The following is a 20224-nucleotide window of genomic DNA, read 5'->3' as shown; positions in this document are numbered from 1 at the left end:
AGCAGTTTTAAAGTGAGAGTTAGTCTGCACAATCCAATCTCATTCTTTAGATTTGGAGGTCTCACCACAGCAGCTCAGTGGGCTAAGGCAGTTGTAGTGACCAGCAAGCTGGAGTGGCCATCTCCTAGGAGAATTGCATTACAGGGTTGGAGAGCTCCAGCTACCTAGGAGTTGCTTGAAGGGTGTAAAGAGGGCAGTGGATTGCTTGATGGACTCCACTCTTTAATTTGCTATTGAGGTTGACACTTCCAGCCCTTTCTTTTTCTCAAAGCAATCATAAATCAGTGAGGGTTCATGCTTGGAGTTCTTTTCACAGCATGCTAATTAACGCATAGTTAGGACCCTAACAGGTGTTACTACTCCAGGTCAGAGTAGACCTGGAAACAATTGGGGCTAAGGGGTGGTTCCATACTCCTTGAAACCCTGGAGCTTCCAAAAACAGGTCCCCATTACCAAATACAGTTTAAAGTCACACCTAGGACTATTTCTACAATTCAATACTGTGTGATATAACAGCGATGATAATTCTGTTTTCATAATCCATGTGAATATTTCAGAACCATATAATCCATGCTAACATAATCTTTTCCAGTCCTAGGTTGCTTTTAACACTTGAAATCCTTATACTATAGGCCAACATAGCAAGGAATCTAATGTTTCCAATATGAGGGTAAAATTTCATTTTCAACCTAAACTCTTACTGACTGTTACATATTGTAGTAAGAGATTTTAGTTTTAAAAAATGTTAAAGATACGTACAAGAAACAGAAAAGTTCAATGACTTTTTAATAGCTTTTCTTTAATGAGAAAAATACTGAATTTATTTAATGGAAGAAAAATCAAATTTTAAAAATTTATTGTATCAAACAAAATAAAAAAGGTTTCCCCAAATCTTATTTTCTTTTCGAAATACTTACATGGTTTGTTAACTCATGGACAGTTCCATCTTTGGGCATATTTGAGACTTTCTCAGGGTCTATCTAGAAGAAATTGGAAACAATGACTTATTAAAACTATTCATGTGAATATTCACAGATTATATATGTAACCATGTACCATTCAACATATTCTATGAAGAGAGAATCCTTTACCTGACAATAAGATAGTAACATAGATATGCATGCACATGCACACACACACACAGAGTCTTTCATCAATTTTTGGATATCCTTATTTTAAATTGTTTAATCACTCAATTTCATTTTTCAATAAAGGCCTTTATATTCTTTTGGTTCTTATAAATCCAGTAACAAGCAAAACTATATTTCACTGAGGAGGTCTAATAAGAGTGAAACATGTTCCAAGTAATCATCTTACTCACCAGAAATCAAACTCACTCCCACTACACAATTTTTAATCAATTTTGATTTCAGTGTTATCCTCCTCCTCTTTCTTGACAAGCATTATCATCAATGTTCACAAGTTTTCTTTTCACTCCAGGTATAATTTTGCTGTAGACAAATAGGTGTGAACATTTTACAGGGCCTACTACATTAAATATGTTAGCTGCCAATTAGCTTTTAGGTTCTTCATGCAGAGGTATCCTTGGAGAAAATTCCAGGCTAGTTTTTATGGAATATGTAAATAACATTTGTAGATATCCATGAATGTCATCAAGCTACTGCATTCTCATTGTAGTGAACACATAAGTCAATGCAGCTCCCAAGAAGGTTATTCAAAATGCTAACTTACAAAAAGCTAAAGAGCTTCATTTTTGTAAGAACTCCAACATTTTCATTCTACAGATTATATCTAATGCATGGCGAGTGCCAGGATTAACTTTGCTATTCATTTTTTCAGGGTTGATGAAAAAAGTACCTATTCTAGGTGGTGGGTTGGTAGAACTATAACAATATTGACCAGAGAGACATCCTATGGTAGTTGTTCCAGTTTTAGTTTCTGAGTTCAAATCCTACTATGGCTTACTTGGATGATCCCTCACCCAGTTTAACACCACCACCTGGCAACTTTGATGCCTTTAGCAGAGTCTACTCTCTTGCAAGCATTCAGGCCAGGTCCCTCCTTCAAGGATATCTCCCTATAGTTTGGTGGAAGTGTTTTCTTGAGTGGACGGCTAGGCCTGCTTTGCTTCATGCCACGAAACTACAATGACACAAAGTTGGTCCCGGCGTTGGAGTCAATTTTGCTCAGGTTTTTGAATCGAGAAGAAGCAGGACTGGTGCCAAGTCCTGCATTCTGATGTTTTGTTTTCCCAAGAAGAAAAGGGAATGTTGCACCGTTTCAGATTGTCTTTTAGTTTGTCTTTAAAGTGCAAGAGTGGCCTTCCAACTGACTTTCCTGTTGAGAATTGGCCAAAGAGAAGTTACTTCGGAATTCTGTTATCACTCATACATGAGAGATGACCTGACCATCTAAGCTGTATATGTATAAACGCATATGTATGCATATATATATATATATATATATATATATATATATATATAGAGTTATTAATATTTCTAAGTCTCTCTAAAGGAGACTACGGCAGCGGTACTGGAAATTAATAGTTATCGCCAAGCCAACATGGCAGTCCCAAAATTAGGACGAAAGCTGCCGTGAATTAGCTCCAAGAAGCCATCGCCTCTAGCTAGCTATGTGACACACGAAACCTGTGTCCTTTATAACCTTCGAACAGGGGAGGTCAGCAGTGTCCCCCTGCTGGTCTGGCATCTGCAGACTAGACTAGTTTCAGGGTGTTGCCCCTTGTCAATGCAGAGTAGCCAAGCCTTAGCCAGGCGGCGCTGCTGACTATCTGCTCGAAGGTTATTTATCTAATTTCAGTGGAATCTATCCACTGGTTTTCAGAAATAGAGTTATTAATATTTCTAAGTCTCTCTAAAGGAGACTACGGCAGCGGTACTGGAAATTAATAGTTATCGCCAAGCCAACATGGCAGTCCCAAAATTAGGACGAAAGCTGCCGTGAATTAGCTCCAAGAAGCCATCGCCTCTAGCTAGCTATGTGACACACGAAACCTGTGTCCTTTATAATATATATATATATATATATATATATATTTACACACACACATATATACACTCACACACATACATATATACACTCATACACATACATACAGACACATACATACAAACACATATATACACTCACACACGTATATGTACACATATATACACACACACACACTCACAAACACATACATATGCACACACACACACACATGTATTGAAATGAAGTTTGACTGGCCTTGTAGGGTTTTCGAGCGAGATTGTTGCCAGTGCCCCTGGACTGGCTTGTGCGGGTGGCACATAAAAGACACCATTTCGAGCGTGGCCGTTTTCGTGCGGGTGACACGTAAAAGCACCCACTACACTCTCTGAGTGGTTGGCGTTAGGAAGGGCATCCAGCTGTAGAAACTCTGCCAAATTAGATTGGAGCCTGGTGTTGCCATCCGGTTTCACCAGTCCTCAGTCAAATCGTCCAACCCATGCTAGCATGGAAGGCGGACGTTAAACGATGATGATGATGATGATGAAATAAATCATTTGTTATTTGAAAGAAATTGGCAAGAGAGAATACTTACTTTGATGTTTTCTATGAAATCATCCAAAGCTTTTGCACCCTGCAATGGAAAGGCAAAACATGATAGAAATATGAATAAAATTACTTCTATTAAAGATAAATATTCGAGGATGAAAATATATTCTAATTTATCAGTTTTCTGAAAAGATGTTAGGAACAATTGAATCTAGATAAATATGGCAATGACGGAAAATGAACATTACTTACTGTAGAGTCCAGTACAGATAACAGTGATGCCAACTTAGATCTTGTTGGAGCTTGGCAGCCCTATAAAGAATCAAAAAGTGTTTTTCTTGAAACCCTATACTGTTGAAACTATTAATATGCATAAAAAAGTGATATTTAGTTGGTGGAGAGGGGCAGAGTCAGCTTATTCAAAGATAGGGGCTTGTTTGATGTAAAAGAATTAAGTTTCATTTTATATATATGAGTCCAGCTTTCAATTTTGTCATTTTTTTTTTGCGTCATCATTTAACGCTGGCATGGGTTGGACAGTTTGACCAGAGCTGGCAAACTGGAAAGCTGCACCAGACTCCAGTCTGATTTGGAATAGTTTCTACAGCTGGATGCCCTTCCTAAAGCGGTTGGTGTTAAGAAAGGTATCCAGCCATACAAACCATGCCAAAATAGACTGGATCCTAATGCAGCTCTCCGGCTTCCTAGCCCTTGTTAAACCGTCCAACCCATGCCAGCATGGACAGCAGATGTTAAATGATGATGAGCATAGTATCTAAAGTGTCACAGGTTATTAATAACAGGTGTTGTAAGGTTGATACAATGTTATTGTTAATATAATAAAACTCACCTCTAAAGTAAGATCAAATTGTGGTTTAATGCAGCGTAAATGCTGTACAATAGGAAATATTGACAAAACTGATGTGTATTCATGACGAGCAATGTTCTTTTTAGCATTTGTAGCTATAGCCTTGGAAAAAGAAAAAAAAAACAATTAATAATATCTTGGTTTCAAATTTTGGCACAAGGCCAGTAATTTTGGGGAGTGAGCAGATTGATTAAATTGCCCCTAGTGTTCAACTGGTACTTATTCTATCAACCCCAAAAGGATGTAAGGCATAGGAGACCTTGGCAGAATTTGAACTCTGTAAAGACAGACGAAATGCTGCTAAGGATTTCCCCCCAGTACGCTAATGATTCTGCCAGCTCACTGCCTTTAAAAAGAAAATAATAACATATTGGGTTGTCTGGAAAGTTTGTGCTGATTTTTAAAGGAAAGAAAAAGGTCAATAAATACTTGCCATTACATTTTTAATCAACCAAATATGAACCATTTTGTTGCACAATGCGTCTCTATCTTTCCTTTAACTTGAAAATACCCTCTTCCCCGAATGGAGGTCATTTCATGGCAAATAAGTCGAAAGGTAAGCTACTATAAATTGGCACGAACTTTCCAGACAACCCAATATAATTAACATAGAATGAAATAACACTTTGAAAGCAGCAGAGATTTGAATGAACAGTTAATGTGATTTTTGTTTAATTTCAGATATTCTGAACATCATATTATTTTCGGTATCAAGAAATATTATCAAGGATCAGTTGGCAGAGGAGATCCTTGTTCAACATTGAAAGGACAAAAAAAATAAATTAAAAGAAAGTGGTGTAGCTATCTGGTTCACCAGTTCTCAGTCAAATCGTCCAACCCATGCTAGCATGGAAAGCGGACGTTAAACGATGATGATGGTGATGATTATTTTGATCTTTTACTATATTCAGCCATTGGGCAATGGCCATGTTGGGGCACTACATTTTCAGTTCTGAGACCAATGTAATTTCAGCTTGGTCTTTATTTTATCGATCTCTGTTTAGAAGCTAAGTCACCTTTTGACATAAAGGGACATGATTGAATACACTGGTTTACACTATTAAAACAAGCACACAAACACACACATAAATATATATACACCTTTTATCTTTTACCTGTTTCAGTCATTGGACTGTGGCTAAGCTGGAGTACCACCTAGAAAGGTTTTAGTTGAACAAATCAACCCTAGTACTTATACAGGGTGGGGCATAAATACTGTTACAAAAGTTCAAAACTATGTTTCATAATTATATTCAAAGAATTCTAATGATTTATTTGAGTTAAATGATAGTTATTATATGTTTTCTTGTATTTCAGAAACTAAATATTAAAATTTTGTTGCAATGTCTGTTGAATGGAAGAGAAAATTCATCATAGAGCAACATGAGAAGGGCATGCGTCCACCTGAAATATTCAAGTTAGGGAAAAACCTCATCAAAAATGTTAGGGAAAAATTCAGACGAAATCCAAGAAGATCCATGAGGAGAATTGCAAAAGAAGCACAAACATCGCCAAGGACTATGCAGAGGATATGCAAAAGTGACCTAAAGTTGTCACCCTATAAACTCCAAAAAAGACAGCTTCTCTCCACGCCCACAATTGAAAAGAGACTCAGCAGAAGCAGACTCTTGTTGAACCGTACTAAAGATGGCATGCTCCGTAACATCATCTGTAGTGATGAAAAGTTATTCTCAGTTCAACAGTCTCACAATCATCAAAATGACCGAATCCTTGCTAAAAGTATTAAGGCAATACCTGGTAATGCAGGAAGGGTTTTCAGAACCCAAAAACCAGCATCAGTGATGGTCTGGGCAGCCATTTCTGAAAGAAGGAAAACTCCACTTGTTTTTGTCCCTCAAGGAATCAAGATAAACAAAGAACAGTACATCGAGGACATTCTGGAAGGCGCGTTGATACCATGGTGCAATTCGGTGTGCGGTGATGAAGTTTGGACTTTCCAACAAGATGGGGCGACGAGCCACACGTCTCGATTAACACAACAGTGGTGTAGAGACAGCTGTCCGTCCTGGATCAGCAAAGAAGAATGGCCTCTCTTATCACCTGATCTTAACGCTCTTGATTATTCTTTGTGGTCAATTCTGGAGAATGAAGCCTGCTCTACTCCTTGCCAAAATATTGAAGCTCTAAAGAAAAAATTGACCAAGTGCTGGAATAAAATACCCTTAGATGTTGTGCGTGCTGCTATAGATGACTTCCCAAAAAGACTTCGTAGTGTTGTGAAGGCACGAGGTAAACATTTTGAATAAAAGTTACACCATATTGTTCCTTGGGCATTTGCAAAGCATATTTTGTAATAGTGGGTTGTTAAATAAATTTTTGTCGGGATAAATCTGTTTTATTTTGTAACAGTATTTATGCCCCACCCTGTAGTATCAGTCTCTCCTGTTGGACCACTTAGTTACAAGGATTTAAACAAACCTACACCACCATTTGTAAAGCTATAGGAGAGGGGGACAAACATAACATAAAGATACAGATGCACACACACACACAACACATGATGGCCATCCACACAGTTACTGTCTACAAAATTCACTCATATGGCATTTTGGTTGTCCAAAGTGACACACAATGGGATTGAACCCAAAACTATGTGGTTGCAAAGCAAAATTTTTAACCACACAACCATGCCTATGCTTATATAATATATGACAGCCTTTCACACAATTTTTATCTATCAATTTCTACTCACATAGTAACATGATATATGTAATTTCATCTAAGATATCATATCATTAGAACAAAATTACTATCCTTGATGTTTCTTCACTCAGATGCATCCTTAAAATAGACACATGCAATAAAAAAATAGTAAGTTTATTTTGGGGAAATATCTACCTCTCCTTCACTAACCACCATCTCTAGTGCTCGTAGAATGACTTTATCAAACTCCATACGCTGATATTTTTCTGGAATAATACCATTCATTAGTTGCGCTTCACTCTGAAATTATACATAAAACAAATTAATAAAATTATAGATAAAATAGACATTTGCTAATTATAGTTGAAAAGAAAGTTAAGACCAGTTTGGAATCATCTCAATCATTTTGGCTCAGAATACATGTAACCTTTAAGGTTACATGTATTATGAGGCAAAATGATTGAGTAGTTAAGTAGCTGAACCATTACAAACATTGTATTGTGTCCCTGGGAAAGATCTTTTAATACACTTTCCACAATTAAGTTAACAAGTTTACTTCCAGTTCATGGTCAGAGTGGGTAAAACATTAAACTGTATAAGCAAATGCTTTACAAATGTAAAAGTTTACAAAAAGCCATCACATTAGATACTTTAAAATTAAATATTTGTGATGTGTCATACATGCATTTCTAGTTCTCATTACAAAAGATAATTTTATGAGACTCCAGCAAATAAGATCTGAAGAAGGAATTCTAATTCCGAAATATCATCGGACTATAGTTTACCAAGTTACAACAGGTATATAGTCCATTTTTGTTCTATAGTGCAGTGTTATACCTTCCTAAAGTTTTTATTCTTTACAAACAATACACAATGCTTCAAGCGAACTACAATACTCTCCTATTTCTTTTCATATTTTGAAAACAATGCAATCTTTTACGCCATCAAATACAGTAAGTTTAATGGTTTAAAGTATCAAAATGAACAATTGATGAGAAGATCTACTGCAGATTTGTTTCGATCAAAATAACATGGGAAAATGAAGTGAATGTAGTTATGAAAAATGAAAAATGAAAAATGATAAACAGTTACAGTTTCAGATATCATGTTCTTACTTGCATTAACTTGAGCAAAGCAGTCATCTCTGTAATGTAAAACTCCACCTCAATCTCAGCAGGGTCTTCTTTTACACCTTCTGTAGATGAGCCGGTTCGGCGATGACCTACACAGAACAAACGAACATTTTTCTTCCGAGTTAAAATATTTTCAAACTGAAAACATTTTTTAATGAAATTTCCATTCTTCATAAATCTACAGCATTATAGCCTATTTTAAGTGAAGCATATAAATCAACTTACCAGATTCAAATGAGGATTTGATGAGAGATGTAGAGGCTTTCTTCAGATATCTGAATTAACAGAAAAAGGATTACAAAACGATGAATATGAAAAAGGATAAAACTGAGAAAAAAAAAAAGGTTTCTTTTAAAGTATGAAATAAAATTTTAACAAGGATATAGTCATTGAAATTGATTTCAGTATAGTACTAATAATTCCGATGGGATCTGAGCCCAAAAGGATGAGACATCAAACTAGAATACACAAAGCAATTAGCCTGATGCTCGACTAATACAATTATTCAATAATAGGGAATTGACTTACTGTTTGTATATTACTGATATTAATATTATTAACCCTTTCAACCTGGAAATTTTTCTCAAGAATTTTCTCTCAAATCACTAATGGCGGGGGGGGGGGGGGGAGAGGGCTTGTATGCATGCGAGCCTTTTGAGCCGTCATTATAGTGTCATACACTCCGATCATACATCCGGCGCTACATACTTTCAAGAAAAACTGGAGCGGTACTACACTGCATCATATAGAATGGGAATTTTAAAGTTTTGGGTTGTAAAATTTTTGACTGGTACACATATATGTACCAGCCAGGCGGAAAGGGTTAAAGTAACTGAACCTCTGTTCAAACCATACTGGAATACGAAACATGTAAAAGGATGAAATATTAAATTTCAATTTGACTGAAATATTAATTGTCATTGAACTTGCCCTTGAAGAGCCATCTAGACTAAGCAGCTCATACTGATCATTCTCACCCTTTCTTCTAAATATGTGTAACCATGTAGCTCCTTTTATCCTTCCCTCCTGCCTTTTATATTTTAACCCTTCATTGCTTTGCATAAACCTACCCCTGCCTCAGTTCTGTAATCTTGCAAACTAAATGGCAATCTTACTAATGCTGGTGACACAGAACAAAGTTTGCAGTACACAATGTCAAGTGGTTAGCATAAAGGAGGATATCCAATCATAGAAACCATGCTAAAGCAGACACTGGAGCACAATGCTGTCCTTGGACCCATCAGAAACCAATGCCAGCACAGAACACAGATAATAAGTAATAATAAAAACATTCTATTTCTGCTTGAGTCATGTGTATAGGGTACTAACTTAAACAGGTACAGTTCATTGTTGCAAACATGACACCAACAAAGCACGGGATCGTATCTGGCATGTCAATGCTCTAGTAAAGCTGCCTGCTTATGGTGGGATCATCCATCTCAGCTCTTGATTTGGGAGGTTTCCTGTCCCACATTTGATTAATCCTTTCCGACCCACATTTTATTAACCCTGGTGTGCCACCAGGTTTGGTTTTGTCTCCTACTCTTTTCCTTCTTATACATCAATGACCTACTTGCAATCACTTCCAATGATGCTCACTCCTATACATGAAAGATGAACACCACCTTCATCATCATCGTCATCCACGTGCAATCTAGACACTTATACCAAACCCACATTGATTCTATGACCAGAGACTCTGAATACATTCTCCAATGAGGTCTCCTGGTGGTTGCACATCTTCAATATGTTGAAGATTGAATCACAATGACTCTCCTTCCTTTTCAGAGTTTCGAAATACTTTGGTTTGTCCACATTACTTCATAAGGAGCCAGTTTCCCATTTTTCTGGTGTATATATTCCTCTCTGAACACTGATAAAATTGCCAAAACTTACCCAGGAAACTTTAGTGCTTTCCAGGGTGTCATTTCTTTTGTTGGACGTATTTTTCCAGTCTAAAAGTGACAGAGAGAGAAAGTAAATGACAACTTTAAATAAAAGTCAATAATCGTCTAACTTCAACTCAGACATAAGAATGCATATACACGCTTTTATATGCAATGAAAAACTAAAAACTATCATGCTTATATGTCTACCATAAGTTGTTAGCAAGATTATAATATTTTGAACTATTACTCCCATCTTCAGAGAGGAAAGAGTTTTTCTTATGTCTTCACATTTCTTGGTTTGAGCTATGATTGTCATCAAATATCTTGTTTCAGTGTGGCCCACAAAAAGAAAAGTGTAAGAGGCAAGTGCCTCATTTCAAAGACATGATAAATTGAAATTGTAAAGTAAGAGGTTTATAGCCTCAAATTGTAAATTTATGTATAAATTTATAAAAGAACAATGATTTAGAGAAGCAGTGTTCGGCGGGCGGCTCCTGTCTTCTCCCATTAATACCATCTTAATCATCATTCATCTCATCTCATTAATGTGTTTGTCCAGCCCGTAGCTACTCTCTGTGTACTGCCTTTATGGCAAACTGAATGAAATATAGTATCTTGTTTCAGGAAGAGTACATAATACTGAGTGGGATTTAAACTAGGACATGTACATCGTTACTTTTAGTTTAGAAATAAAAGTTCCTAGATTGAATTCCATCTGATACTATGTACATATATTCAGAAATATGAAACTTGATAATGATTAGAAATTACAGTTGTCAAAGTATAGCATTGATGTAAATACTTACAAGTCTTTTATCTCCAAAGATGAAAGTAAAAATTTGAAAAATTAAAATTAAAATCGAGTTCATAGTTGAAGGTTTAATTATGCTATTTCAGATTATAACATGAAATACAGCCAAAGCTCCTATGTTAAAAATTCAAGCTTAAGTATTTTAATTAAATTTAAATTTTGTCATTTTTTTTGGCTAGATCTAAAAGTTCTGTTATTTTGATAACTAGATAGAGTATGTATTTTACAATTAGATGTTCTTAGAGCTGCAACAATAAAATCTGAGTGGTATCTATTTTATTGCAACTAGGGTAATGGATAAGCATCTAACAAGCCTACATACAAAAAAGGTTGACTTCTCAGCTATTTGTCCAATACACTGTATGCTTGGACAGTCACATATTAGCAACAGTTTCTTTTGATTTCTATAAACAAGAACAAAATTTAAGTTGCTTTCACATGAGCCAAATTATAATACAAAAATTTAGAAAGGTAAATAGGCTTGATTTCATTATGTTAGTATCTTTACATTCTAGAACAATGGTTCCCAACTAGGGACCATAATGCTCCTGGGAGTCAATATAAGATTCTGTGGGGTCCAAACAAGCAAAGTAGTAAATTGGAGATCTACAATAGTATTTTAGGGGTCCATGAAAAAAATTTTGCTTTAGATGTATTTATTGTAAGAAACAACTAGGTTTCTTTCTCTAATGCTTAACTAAGTTCAGCATATTTCTGGTCACTGAAACATGTTCTCTTGGGGAGTGCTATAGCTAACCTACACAGGTGAATGTGTGAAAAACAAAATGGGAATTTTGAAAGAAGTATCTATAAAACTAGTTTTTAAACACTGAATGGAAATGGGGGTCCATATGTAAAAAAAAAAAAGGTTCAGAATCATTCTAGAAAAATGCATTTTTACCAAACAAGTTTTACTTGTTATAATAATACTTAAATAGAATTTATTTCTTAGTATGGCACAAGCTAATTAAATAAATGTTTTTGCTGACACATTTGATAATTTAATTTTTTTTAATCTCAGAAAGAATTTTGGTATTTGAATATTTATGAAAATTAAGAAGAAAACACTGCAATACAATTCAATTTAACTAACATTTCAAGCCATGAAGATACAGTTATTGTAACAATTACCTAGAAATTTCCATTTCTTATACCTAAAACTAGATCCAAGTTTGACTGGTTTAGAAAATGAGAAGATTGTGAAAACAGAATATCAATGCCTACTCAATAAACATTGAATATTTTAATTCACGTAATTTTAGTTAAATAATAAAAAATAATCAGGCACAGGCATAGTTGTGTGGTAAGAAGTTTGCTTCCCAATCACATGGCTCCAGGTTCGGTCCTGCCATGTGGCATCTTGGGTAAGTGCCTCCTACTATAGTCCTAGGCAAGCCAAAGCCTCATGGGTGGATTTGGAAGATGGAAACTGAAAATAGCCTATCATGTCTGTGTATATATGTATGTGTGTGGATTTGGGTCCCTTTGTCTTGATACCATGTGATAATCATAAAAGTGTTGTCACTTGCATACAAGCAGTGCCAGTTATTTCTAATATCCTGCGAGAATATGTCTGGCCATGAGGAAATATTATCTTGCATAAAAACAGGTAAAGATTGGCAAAAGGAAGGGCATCTGGTTGTAGCAAATCTGCTTCAATACTATCCAATTCATGCAGGCATAGAAAAGTGAATGTAAATATGATGATGAGTCAAAAACAAAAGCAAAAAATTTAGTCAGTGTTTACTTACTAAAGCAGGGGAATGTTGAGTGTATCCACAGTTGCTACTACCACTAGCCGATTTCAAGTGCTCTTTAAGACTGAAAAAGAAAACAAAAAAAGAAACATACAATGAAATTGTTAAAAAGCTAACATACAAAAATAAATGTTCATTATTTTGTGAATTATGAATAAAACTCCAATTTAATTATATTGCCAACATATTCAACATTGAAGTTAAGATGTTGGCATATCAACAGCCTTCACTAGAGCTCAGACTCTGTTGCAATCATTTAAACCTCTGATTTCCCTCCTTATCCACATTTAACCATAAAACTTTGATGTGATGATCTGCAAGCTTGACATCAGCTGCAACAATCTCACCTATCCGGAACAATCAGGAAAGGTCAACAGCACAGTTTTGCTTTTTCTGATTAAATTATAATAATCCTTTCTACTATAGGCACAAAGCCTGAAATTTTTGGGAAGAGGATAGTAGATTATATCAGCTTAACTGGTACTGTTTTCATTGACACCTAAAGGATGAAAGGCAAAGTCAACTTTAGAGGAATTTGAACACAAAATACTGCTAAGCATTTCGTCTGGCATGCTAACGATTCTATCCTACTCTAGGCACAAGGCCTGACATTTTTGGGGAGGGAGCCAGTCGATTAGATTTACCCCAGTATGCAACTGGTACTTAATTTATTGACCCCAAAAGGATGAAAGGCAAAGTCGACCTTGACGGAATTTGAGCTCAGAATGTAAAGACAAACAAAATACTATTAAGCATTTTGCCCAGCATGCTAACGACTCTGCCAGCTCAAAGCCTTTGATTAAATTATAATGATGAAAAAACAAAAAACCTATTGATTTCTGCACACTCAGCACACCATACTTAATTTTAGTCCAGTCTCTTCAGCTCTTCTACATTAATCGTCCATGTTTCATGCAAAGTCAATTTATGTAAGATTAAATACAAATGATTTGAGAAAATAGAGTATTGGTCAAACCAAGCATAAGCTGCAGCTACATTAGTATGAATATAATGTGAATGGATGATATATGGAGGGGGAGGCAAAGTAGTTTGAGATGAAAAGGGAGAAGTTTCTGATCAGGAAAAATATCTGGGAATCTCAGAAGTGATAACAACAGATCTAAAAACACAGAATGTCATGGAAGAGATGGCAAGGGATCAGAATGATTAATGGTTTCAGGTCCAGTCTACTGCATAGCACCTTGGGCAAGTATTTTCTTTTCTAAAGCCCCAGGGTGACTAAAAACCCATGTAAATAGATTTCATAGACAGAAACTGAAAGAAGCTTGTCATATACGAAGGGTGCTGAAAAGTTCCTGGCTTTAAGGATATCACAAAAGGCCTGGTTGAAGGCCCAACCTTTTAAGTTCTTTTACAGGGTTTAGGAAAACTAAAGGACTGCTGCAGTAAGTGTATGAATCTGATAGGGGAATATGTTGAATAAAATCATAGTCAACTGATCCTCCTGTTTTTTCTCTTACCCAAAACCAGGAACTTACAGCACTCCCTCGTATGCATGTATACATATACATATGTGTGTGTGGGTGTGTGAAAATACCCTTCCCTTGACATTATGTGATATGTGTAAACAAGCATCACCACCATACATACAATGTTTATTTCTACAGTTTAATGACTGAAACTAGTAAAAGATAAATGACATCTCACTTCCCTAAAGAAAACAATTATAGAAAGTAAGGAAGTACCGGCCTTTAAAGATAGAAACTCACCCATGTAATGATCGCACAAGTATGTCAGATCTGGACGATGTGTAAACATTAAGGAAATTCGTCGTATTGCCATTGGTTACTAGCCATCTACTGATGTCGCCAAGTTCTTTCGCCACCTTTTCTGGTAGATGTTCAAGTATATCTGGTTCTCCATTGCCTGATTGAAGCTCTGTCAACAGAAAACAGCAATAAACCATACACATGGAATAAATAAATAATGTATATAATAAACAGTTTAACAGAGAGACATTTACTTGTTGCACTAAAAAGCTAACTTGAAATATGTTACTGGGGACAAAGCAATATTAATTAATGTCTAATATCTTTTTGTTTTTTATATACATAGATGCAAGCGTGGCTGTGTGGTAAGAAGCTTGCTTCCAAACCACATGGTTTTGAGTTCAGTCCCACTGTATGGTGCCTTGGGCAAGTGTCTTCTACTATAACCACGGGCTGACCAAAGTCTTCTGATTGGATGTGGTAGATGGAAACAGAAAGCCTGCCATGTGTGTGTGCATGTTTGTCCCCCACCACCACTTGACAACCGATGTTGGTGTGTTTACGTCCCCATAACCTAGCAATTCAGCAAAATAGACCGATAGAACAAATACCAAGCTTTAAAAAAAGTTTCATTTCACTCTAATTTCTTCAAGGTGATGTCTCAGCATGGCCACAGTCTAATGACTGAAACAAGTAAAATGTGTACATCAAATATGGGAGACAACTCTAGATGTCTTTCAATCTGACCTCATCAGTGACACAGTCTTCACCACACTTACTATTATTGTTATGAAATAATCATTAAGTAAATGTACAAGATTGCACACTGGTGGCACAAGAGAACAGAATTGTTAAGAGAATACGTAAGTAAAAATAAAATGCCATCTCCATGAAAAAAATAACAGTTCAGTTAGTGCTAACATATTTAATGCAGGGAACATGTACAATAAGTACCTATAAAACCAAACAGCTATAGAAGACAAAAAACAATGTTTTGTAAATATACATAATGTAAAAAGTGATAACGAAAAACTTTTTTCATGTGTCTAGTATAAATTGAATTTCAAGATTAGAAGTGATTTTTCATCAAAACAAATTTTTAAGCAGCCTACATACCTTCATCAGTTCCCAACATATCCAGAATGAGAATAGGGGGAACAGGTTTACCATATCTGGATAACTGAGACTCAAATTCTTTACCAAGCACTTCTTTACCATCTTCAAATAACTGAACCTGAAAAGAGAACAAAAATTCATCCAGGAAATTTATTATCATTATAAAGTCACTAAGTAGCAGGAGCTTTTGTCTTTCAAAGTACTTGGGAACCTCACTAGAGCTACTGGCATAAAAAAAAGAACCCAGTACATACTGTAAAGTGGTTGGTTGGCATTATGAAGGGCACCCAACCATAGAAACCAAGTCAAAGCTGACATTGGAGCTCAGCATAGCCCTGCAGTTTACCAAGTCCTGCTAAATGATCCAAGCCGCCACCGCCACCACCGAGTGTATCAAAGTGTATCAAAATTATGATTAGAATGTACAAATATGGCTAAACTTCAGTCATTGAAGATCAAAAGGGATATGTCAGTACATAACAAAAAAACACTGAAGTGAGTAGAACATAGTTAGCATGATTGGAGAGTACATTCTGGTCAGAGTCAATTCTTATTTGGAGTTACTGCCCTCCTTTGTTCAATCAATTTTTTTGATGATTAATTAACTATAGGAACACTAAGTACTGGTGATTAGGATAAAGCTCACTGTTTAGTGTATTTTTAATAAATTAATCTCAGCTTGACAAAGCTTTGCACATGCCAGGAAATTTATTATTTGCTGTTTACTTATAAGAACAGCAGTTCTTAGTAAGCTATGAATGCTGGATACAATGTCTGTAGTTAATGAAGTGTAATAACACAGAAGCATGGCCTATTGTCATATGATGTCATTTATAGCCCAGTTTAGTGTGTTTTCATGCACACATCGTCTACAAGAATTTCTCTTCCAAGACATTTACTGCAGCAAAGGCCTTTTCACGTTTGAACAGGATATTAAGTTTACATAATTACTTACTACTTCTGTCAGTTCCAAGCTACCTGGATTGTGATCTTTAAAATAGCGAACAGCTTTCAGAACACTTTCCATATGTTCCAGATATTTCTCCAGCCCACTGGCAATTGGTCTAGAAAAGCAGGCAGAAAAAAATATAACCATGAGGGAGAAAGAGAAGAGGGAATACACACATACACAAAGAAGAACGAGAGAGATGATATATCAGAGAATTTATAGATATGAAAGAAATAAAGAGGGAGTTAAAGAAAGATTCTAAATGCTTGTTTTTTTTTTTTGTTAATTCATATAACTAATTGACTGCTTTTACCAACTCTGTTGTAAATGAAATAGGTATCAATAATATAGTAAGATCATTTCAATGTCTTGTGCAGTCAACTTAGTATTTCATACTGACATATCTTACAAGCCATACATCTTACTACTAATGCTCTTTGCTCTGTGAGAACTTTCTCTGAGATCCAAGAACCAGAAAATATCTAATATTACTTAAACACTAATGATAATATTTGGAGGAAGATAAATGTATGAAACTCCTATTTCTCATTAGCAACACTAATTTTAGAAAAACGTCATCAGCATTTCCAGCAAACTTCATGAAGCTGCATCAAAAAAAAAACAAAACAAGGTATTCCTTTCAGAACAAAAGTGTTTCATTCCAGAACACTTTTTGGTTTTCTCTATACCCAAATAAAGCCAAATAATGCTCTCTACACTCATCCATTAATGGCAATCAAATAATCCAAACATATCCACTGATCTGATAAGATAAATTCTTAAACTTTTGATAATCTATTTTTCATCCACCTCTTCTATTGATAACAAAGTGCTTATGAGAATTTGCTAGCTGCATCCATTCTTCATGAACGGAACTACTGTGCTTGTCTCTAAGCTTTCCAGTATTTTCTGTCTCTTAATCTAACCACATCGTAAACACTACCTGCTATATTTCATTCCAATGTTTTGTATCCAGTAAAATTCTCTCTCCACTCATAGGTTCTCACAATACATTAACCTGCTTTTCCAAGTTTCAGATTAACTACATCAATATTAGTCATACTCCTCTTTCACTTTGCTATTTGGAGGGTATTCTTTGGACTAGGGTTAATGTCCTTCCTCCTTGTGCACACACACAGAGTATTGACGATAATTATGAAAAGATACATTAATTAAGGAACAAATTGATGCATTTTAGTGTAAAACATATAAAGAACTCAACAAAAAAGTTTCGTCAAAGACAACTCACCCTTCCTTGATGGCAAACTCTAGATCTTTAGCTATATGATAATATCCAAGTACATTGTCAAGAGTTGACATTGTTTTATCAATGTCTGGTGACATTAAGGAATGCAACTAAACATAAATATAAACATATAATTACAGAAGTCAGCTCAGTTTAATAGTTAAGCACTAGCAACAGTATGCTTTTCAATTATGTACAATTAGACAGGTTATTACAGAAATTTTGAATTAACAGTATCAATACACAAATCTTACACATACACCCACCGAAAAAGTTAATTCCAAACTGCTACAACCATAGTGTGTTTGGCCAGTAACCTTGTGGGCATCGGTGCCAATTTTTTCTTCCTCCGTTTTCCCGTTCTTTGAACTTTCCTTGTTTCCAACGAAGGTCTCCGCCTGAAACATCATACTCTCTCTCTTTCCTTTCCTGAGCGTCTAATAACACTATCCATATCACGTCCTCACGTTGTTGTTTTTTGTTATTGTATTTTGTCTTTTTTTGAACTTATATATATATATATATATAAAACATCTAATGAATCATTTATACTTGTGCGTAATTATCATATAGTAATATTGTTACATAAATAAATTAAATATAAATTAACAATTACACAAAAAAGAACTATATAAGCCACTTGCACTCAATGGAAAATGAACAGTAAACACTAATTACTACAGACTATGAAGAAAGATCATTACATCACTTTGTTAAGAGTAATGGGGAAAGTCTCAAAAAGGATACTTTCTTGACGTCTTCTTAAGTTTTCTGTTTCTTGATATACTGGGAGAATTGTGTTTTCTAGCTTGCATAATCTTGTTTCAAAACTGTTTAAGATGGCTAACATGTTCTGTGTATTTGTATTGCTTTTATTAAGAGACTCCTTCAGTACAGAGAGATTGTACATCTCCTGAAAAGAAATGACAATAAAATGAGAAAATGAGACTTTACAATTGCTCTACAGTAATAAAAATCAAAACCAAAACATTTTAACATTAAATATGAGTTGTTGCTGTTGTTTAATATAAAGTTAGTCCATATTGAGCAGACCCATGACCATAAGTCAGCTCAATGAGAGTATTAAGAAAGGAAAGCTGACAATAATAACAGGAAACAGTAGAGTGGTGAAAGCATCTAGTGTAATGTTCCCATTATTTCAATCAGATCAAAGGTGGCGAGCAGGCAGAATCGTTAGCATGCCAGATGAAATGCTTAGCAATATTTTGTCTGCCACTACATCTGAGTTCAAATTCCGCTGAGGTCGACTTTGCCTTTCATCCTTTCAGGGTCGATAAATTAAGTACCAGTCAAGTACTGGAGTCAATGTAATCGACTGTCGCCCTCTCCACAGATTCCAGGCCTTGTGCTTATAGTAGAAAGGATTATTTCAATCAGAAAAGCAAGCTTCTTACCACACAGCCACTCCTGCGCCTGATGTTGAAAGTTATTCAAATTTTTAGTTCAACATTCTAAATTAGATAGATATGCTGATGCCATAAAAAAAGCACTCGTGCCAGCGCCTCGTTAAAAGCACCCAGAAAACACTGTAATGTAGTTGGAGTTAGGAAGGGCATATAGCCGTAGAAACGAAGCTAAATGAGACTGGAACCTGGTACAACTTTTCTGCATGCCAACTCTAACCAAACCGTCCAACCCATGCCAGCATGGAAAACTGACATCACAAGAGATGACAATGATGAAGTCTCAGCGAGTAATAAACTTTCCAAACATCAACTAGTAATGACAAATAGTTTAAGCGTTTTCCGCAAAGGTTTAGATAATGTAAATTTTCGGAATATTCTCAAAAGGAGAGTTTTTCTGAAGTCAACGTTTGTCTTCAGAAAAAGTCTTTATGGGTAGTGCCTTGCAAGAATCAGTAGAGCGTTAGATAAAATGCTATGCGGTACTTATTCCGGTTCTCCACATTCTGAGTTCAAACTCCGGCAAAGTCAACCTTGCCTTTCATCTTTTCAGGATTGTTAAAATAAAAGTACCATTCAAGTACAGGGGTCGGCGATGTAATCGACTTAATCCCCACCTCCCTCAAAATTTCCGGCTTTGTATCTATACCAGAAACAATTATTGTTATTCTTACAGTCTCTTCGAACTTCATCAATAAATCACTTGTTGACAACTTAAACGTAGTAAAAACAAAAGAAATTATAGGGAGTAGTTGAAATGCTGATATTTTACCACTCAAGACATTCCTTCATCTTGATGTCCTGACCATCAGCTGTGGGTGATAATGACGGAAAGAACTTGTCAACAAAGCACTCACCTTCTCCAGTTTTCTGTCGATGTCTGCTTTAAGCACTGAAATATCATCCATGTCCATTTTGACAAAAGGTATCTGCAGAAATCCTCACACACCTGACACCACACTTTAGACATTCACACACACAAACACCAACTCTGATGGTCGCCTTCACTCTGCAAAAACACACACCTCCTTTCTCATTACACCTCCTCTCACTACTACTTAGCTTCTATTGTCACTTAGGGATACCATTTTATGGTTGTCGTTCTTGGGTTTAGACAAATGAATGATAAAATATAAAAA

At 35.6% G+C, this 20224-nt stretch overlaps 1 protein-coding gene across 2 annotated transcripts in view; it reads right to left on the bottom strand.

Annotated features, from left to right (window-relative positions):
- Positions 1 to 20098, bottom strand: part of LOC106880738 (exocyst complex component 7) — a 32369-nt gene extending 12271 nt beyond the window's left edge. For both annotated transcript variants that reach the window (XM_014930821.3, XM_014930822.3), the window contains exons 1-15: positions 19943 to 20098; positions 18409 to 18574; positions 17665 to 17749; positions 16422 to 16530; positions 15467 to 15584; positions 14351 to 14519; positions 12615 to 12684; positions 10060 to 10118; positions 8389 to 8438; positions 8146 to 8252; positions 7226 to 7330; positions 4349 to 4468; positions 3751 to 3810; positions 3545 to 3583; positions 918 to 980 (exon numbers count right to left, since the gene is read on the bottom strand). In XM_014930821.3, the coding sequence (XP_014786307.1) occupies positions 918 to 980; positions 3545 to 3583; positions 3751 to 3810; positions 4349 to 4468; positions 7226 to 7330; positions 8146 to 8252; positions 8389 to 8438; positions 10060 to 10118; positions 12615 to 12684; positions 14351 to 14519; positions 15467 to 15584; positions 16422 to 16530; positions 17665 to 17749; positions 18409 to 18574; positions 19943 to 19999 (1377 nt within the window). In that variant the 5' untranslated portion in view covers positions 20000 to 20098. The remainder of the gene's footprint in view (positions 1 to 917; positions 981 to 3544; positions 3584 to 3750; positions 3811 to 4348; positions 4469 to 7225; positions 7331 to 8145; positions 8253 to 8388; positions 8439 to 10059; positions 10119 to 12614; positions 12685 to 14350; positions 14520 to 15466; positions 15585 to 16421; positions 16531 to 17664; positions 17750 to 18408; positions 18575 to 19942) is intronic.
- Between the last annotated feature and the right edge of the window lie 126 nt (positions 20099 to 20224).

This window comes from Octopus bimaculoides, chromosome 6 (assembly GCF_046866305.1).
Source record: "Octopus bimaculoides isolate indiv1 chromosome 6, ASM4686630v1, whole genome shotgun sequence".
Taxonomy (NCBI): Eukaryota; Metazoa; Mollusca; class Cephalopoda; order Octopoda; family Octopodidae; genus Octopus; species Octopus bimaculoides.
The sequence above is the reverse complement of the archived record's forward strand: the minus strand, read 5'-3'. Positions and strand labels throughout refer to the sequence as shown.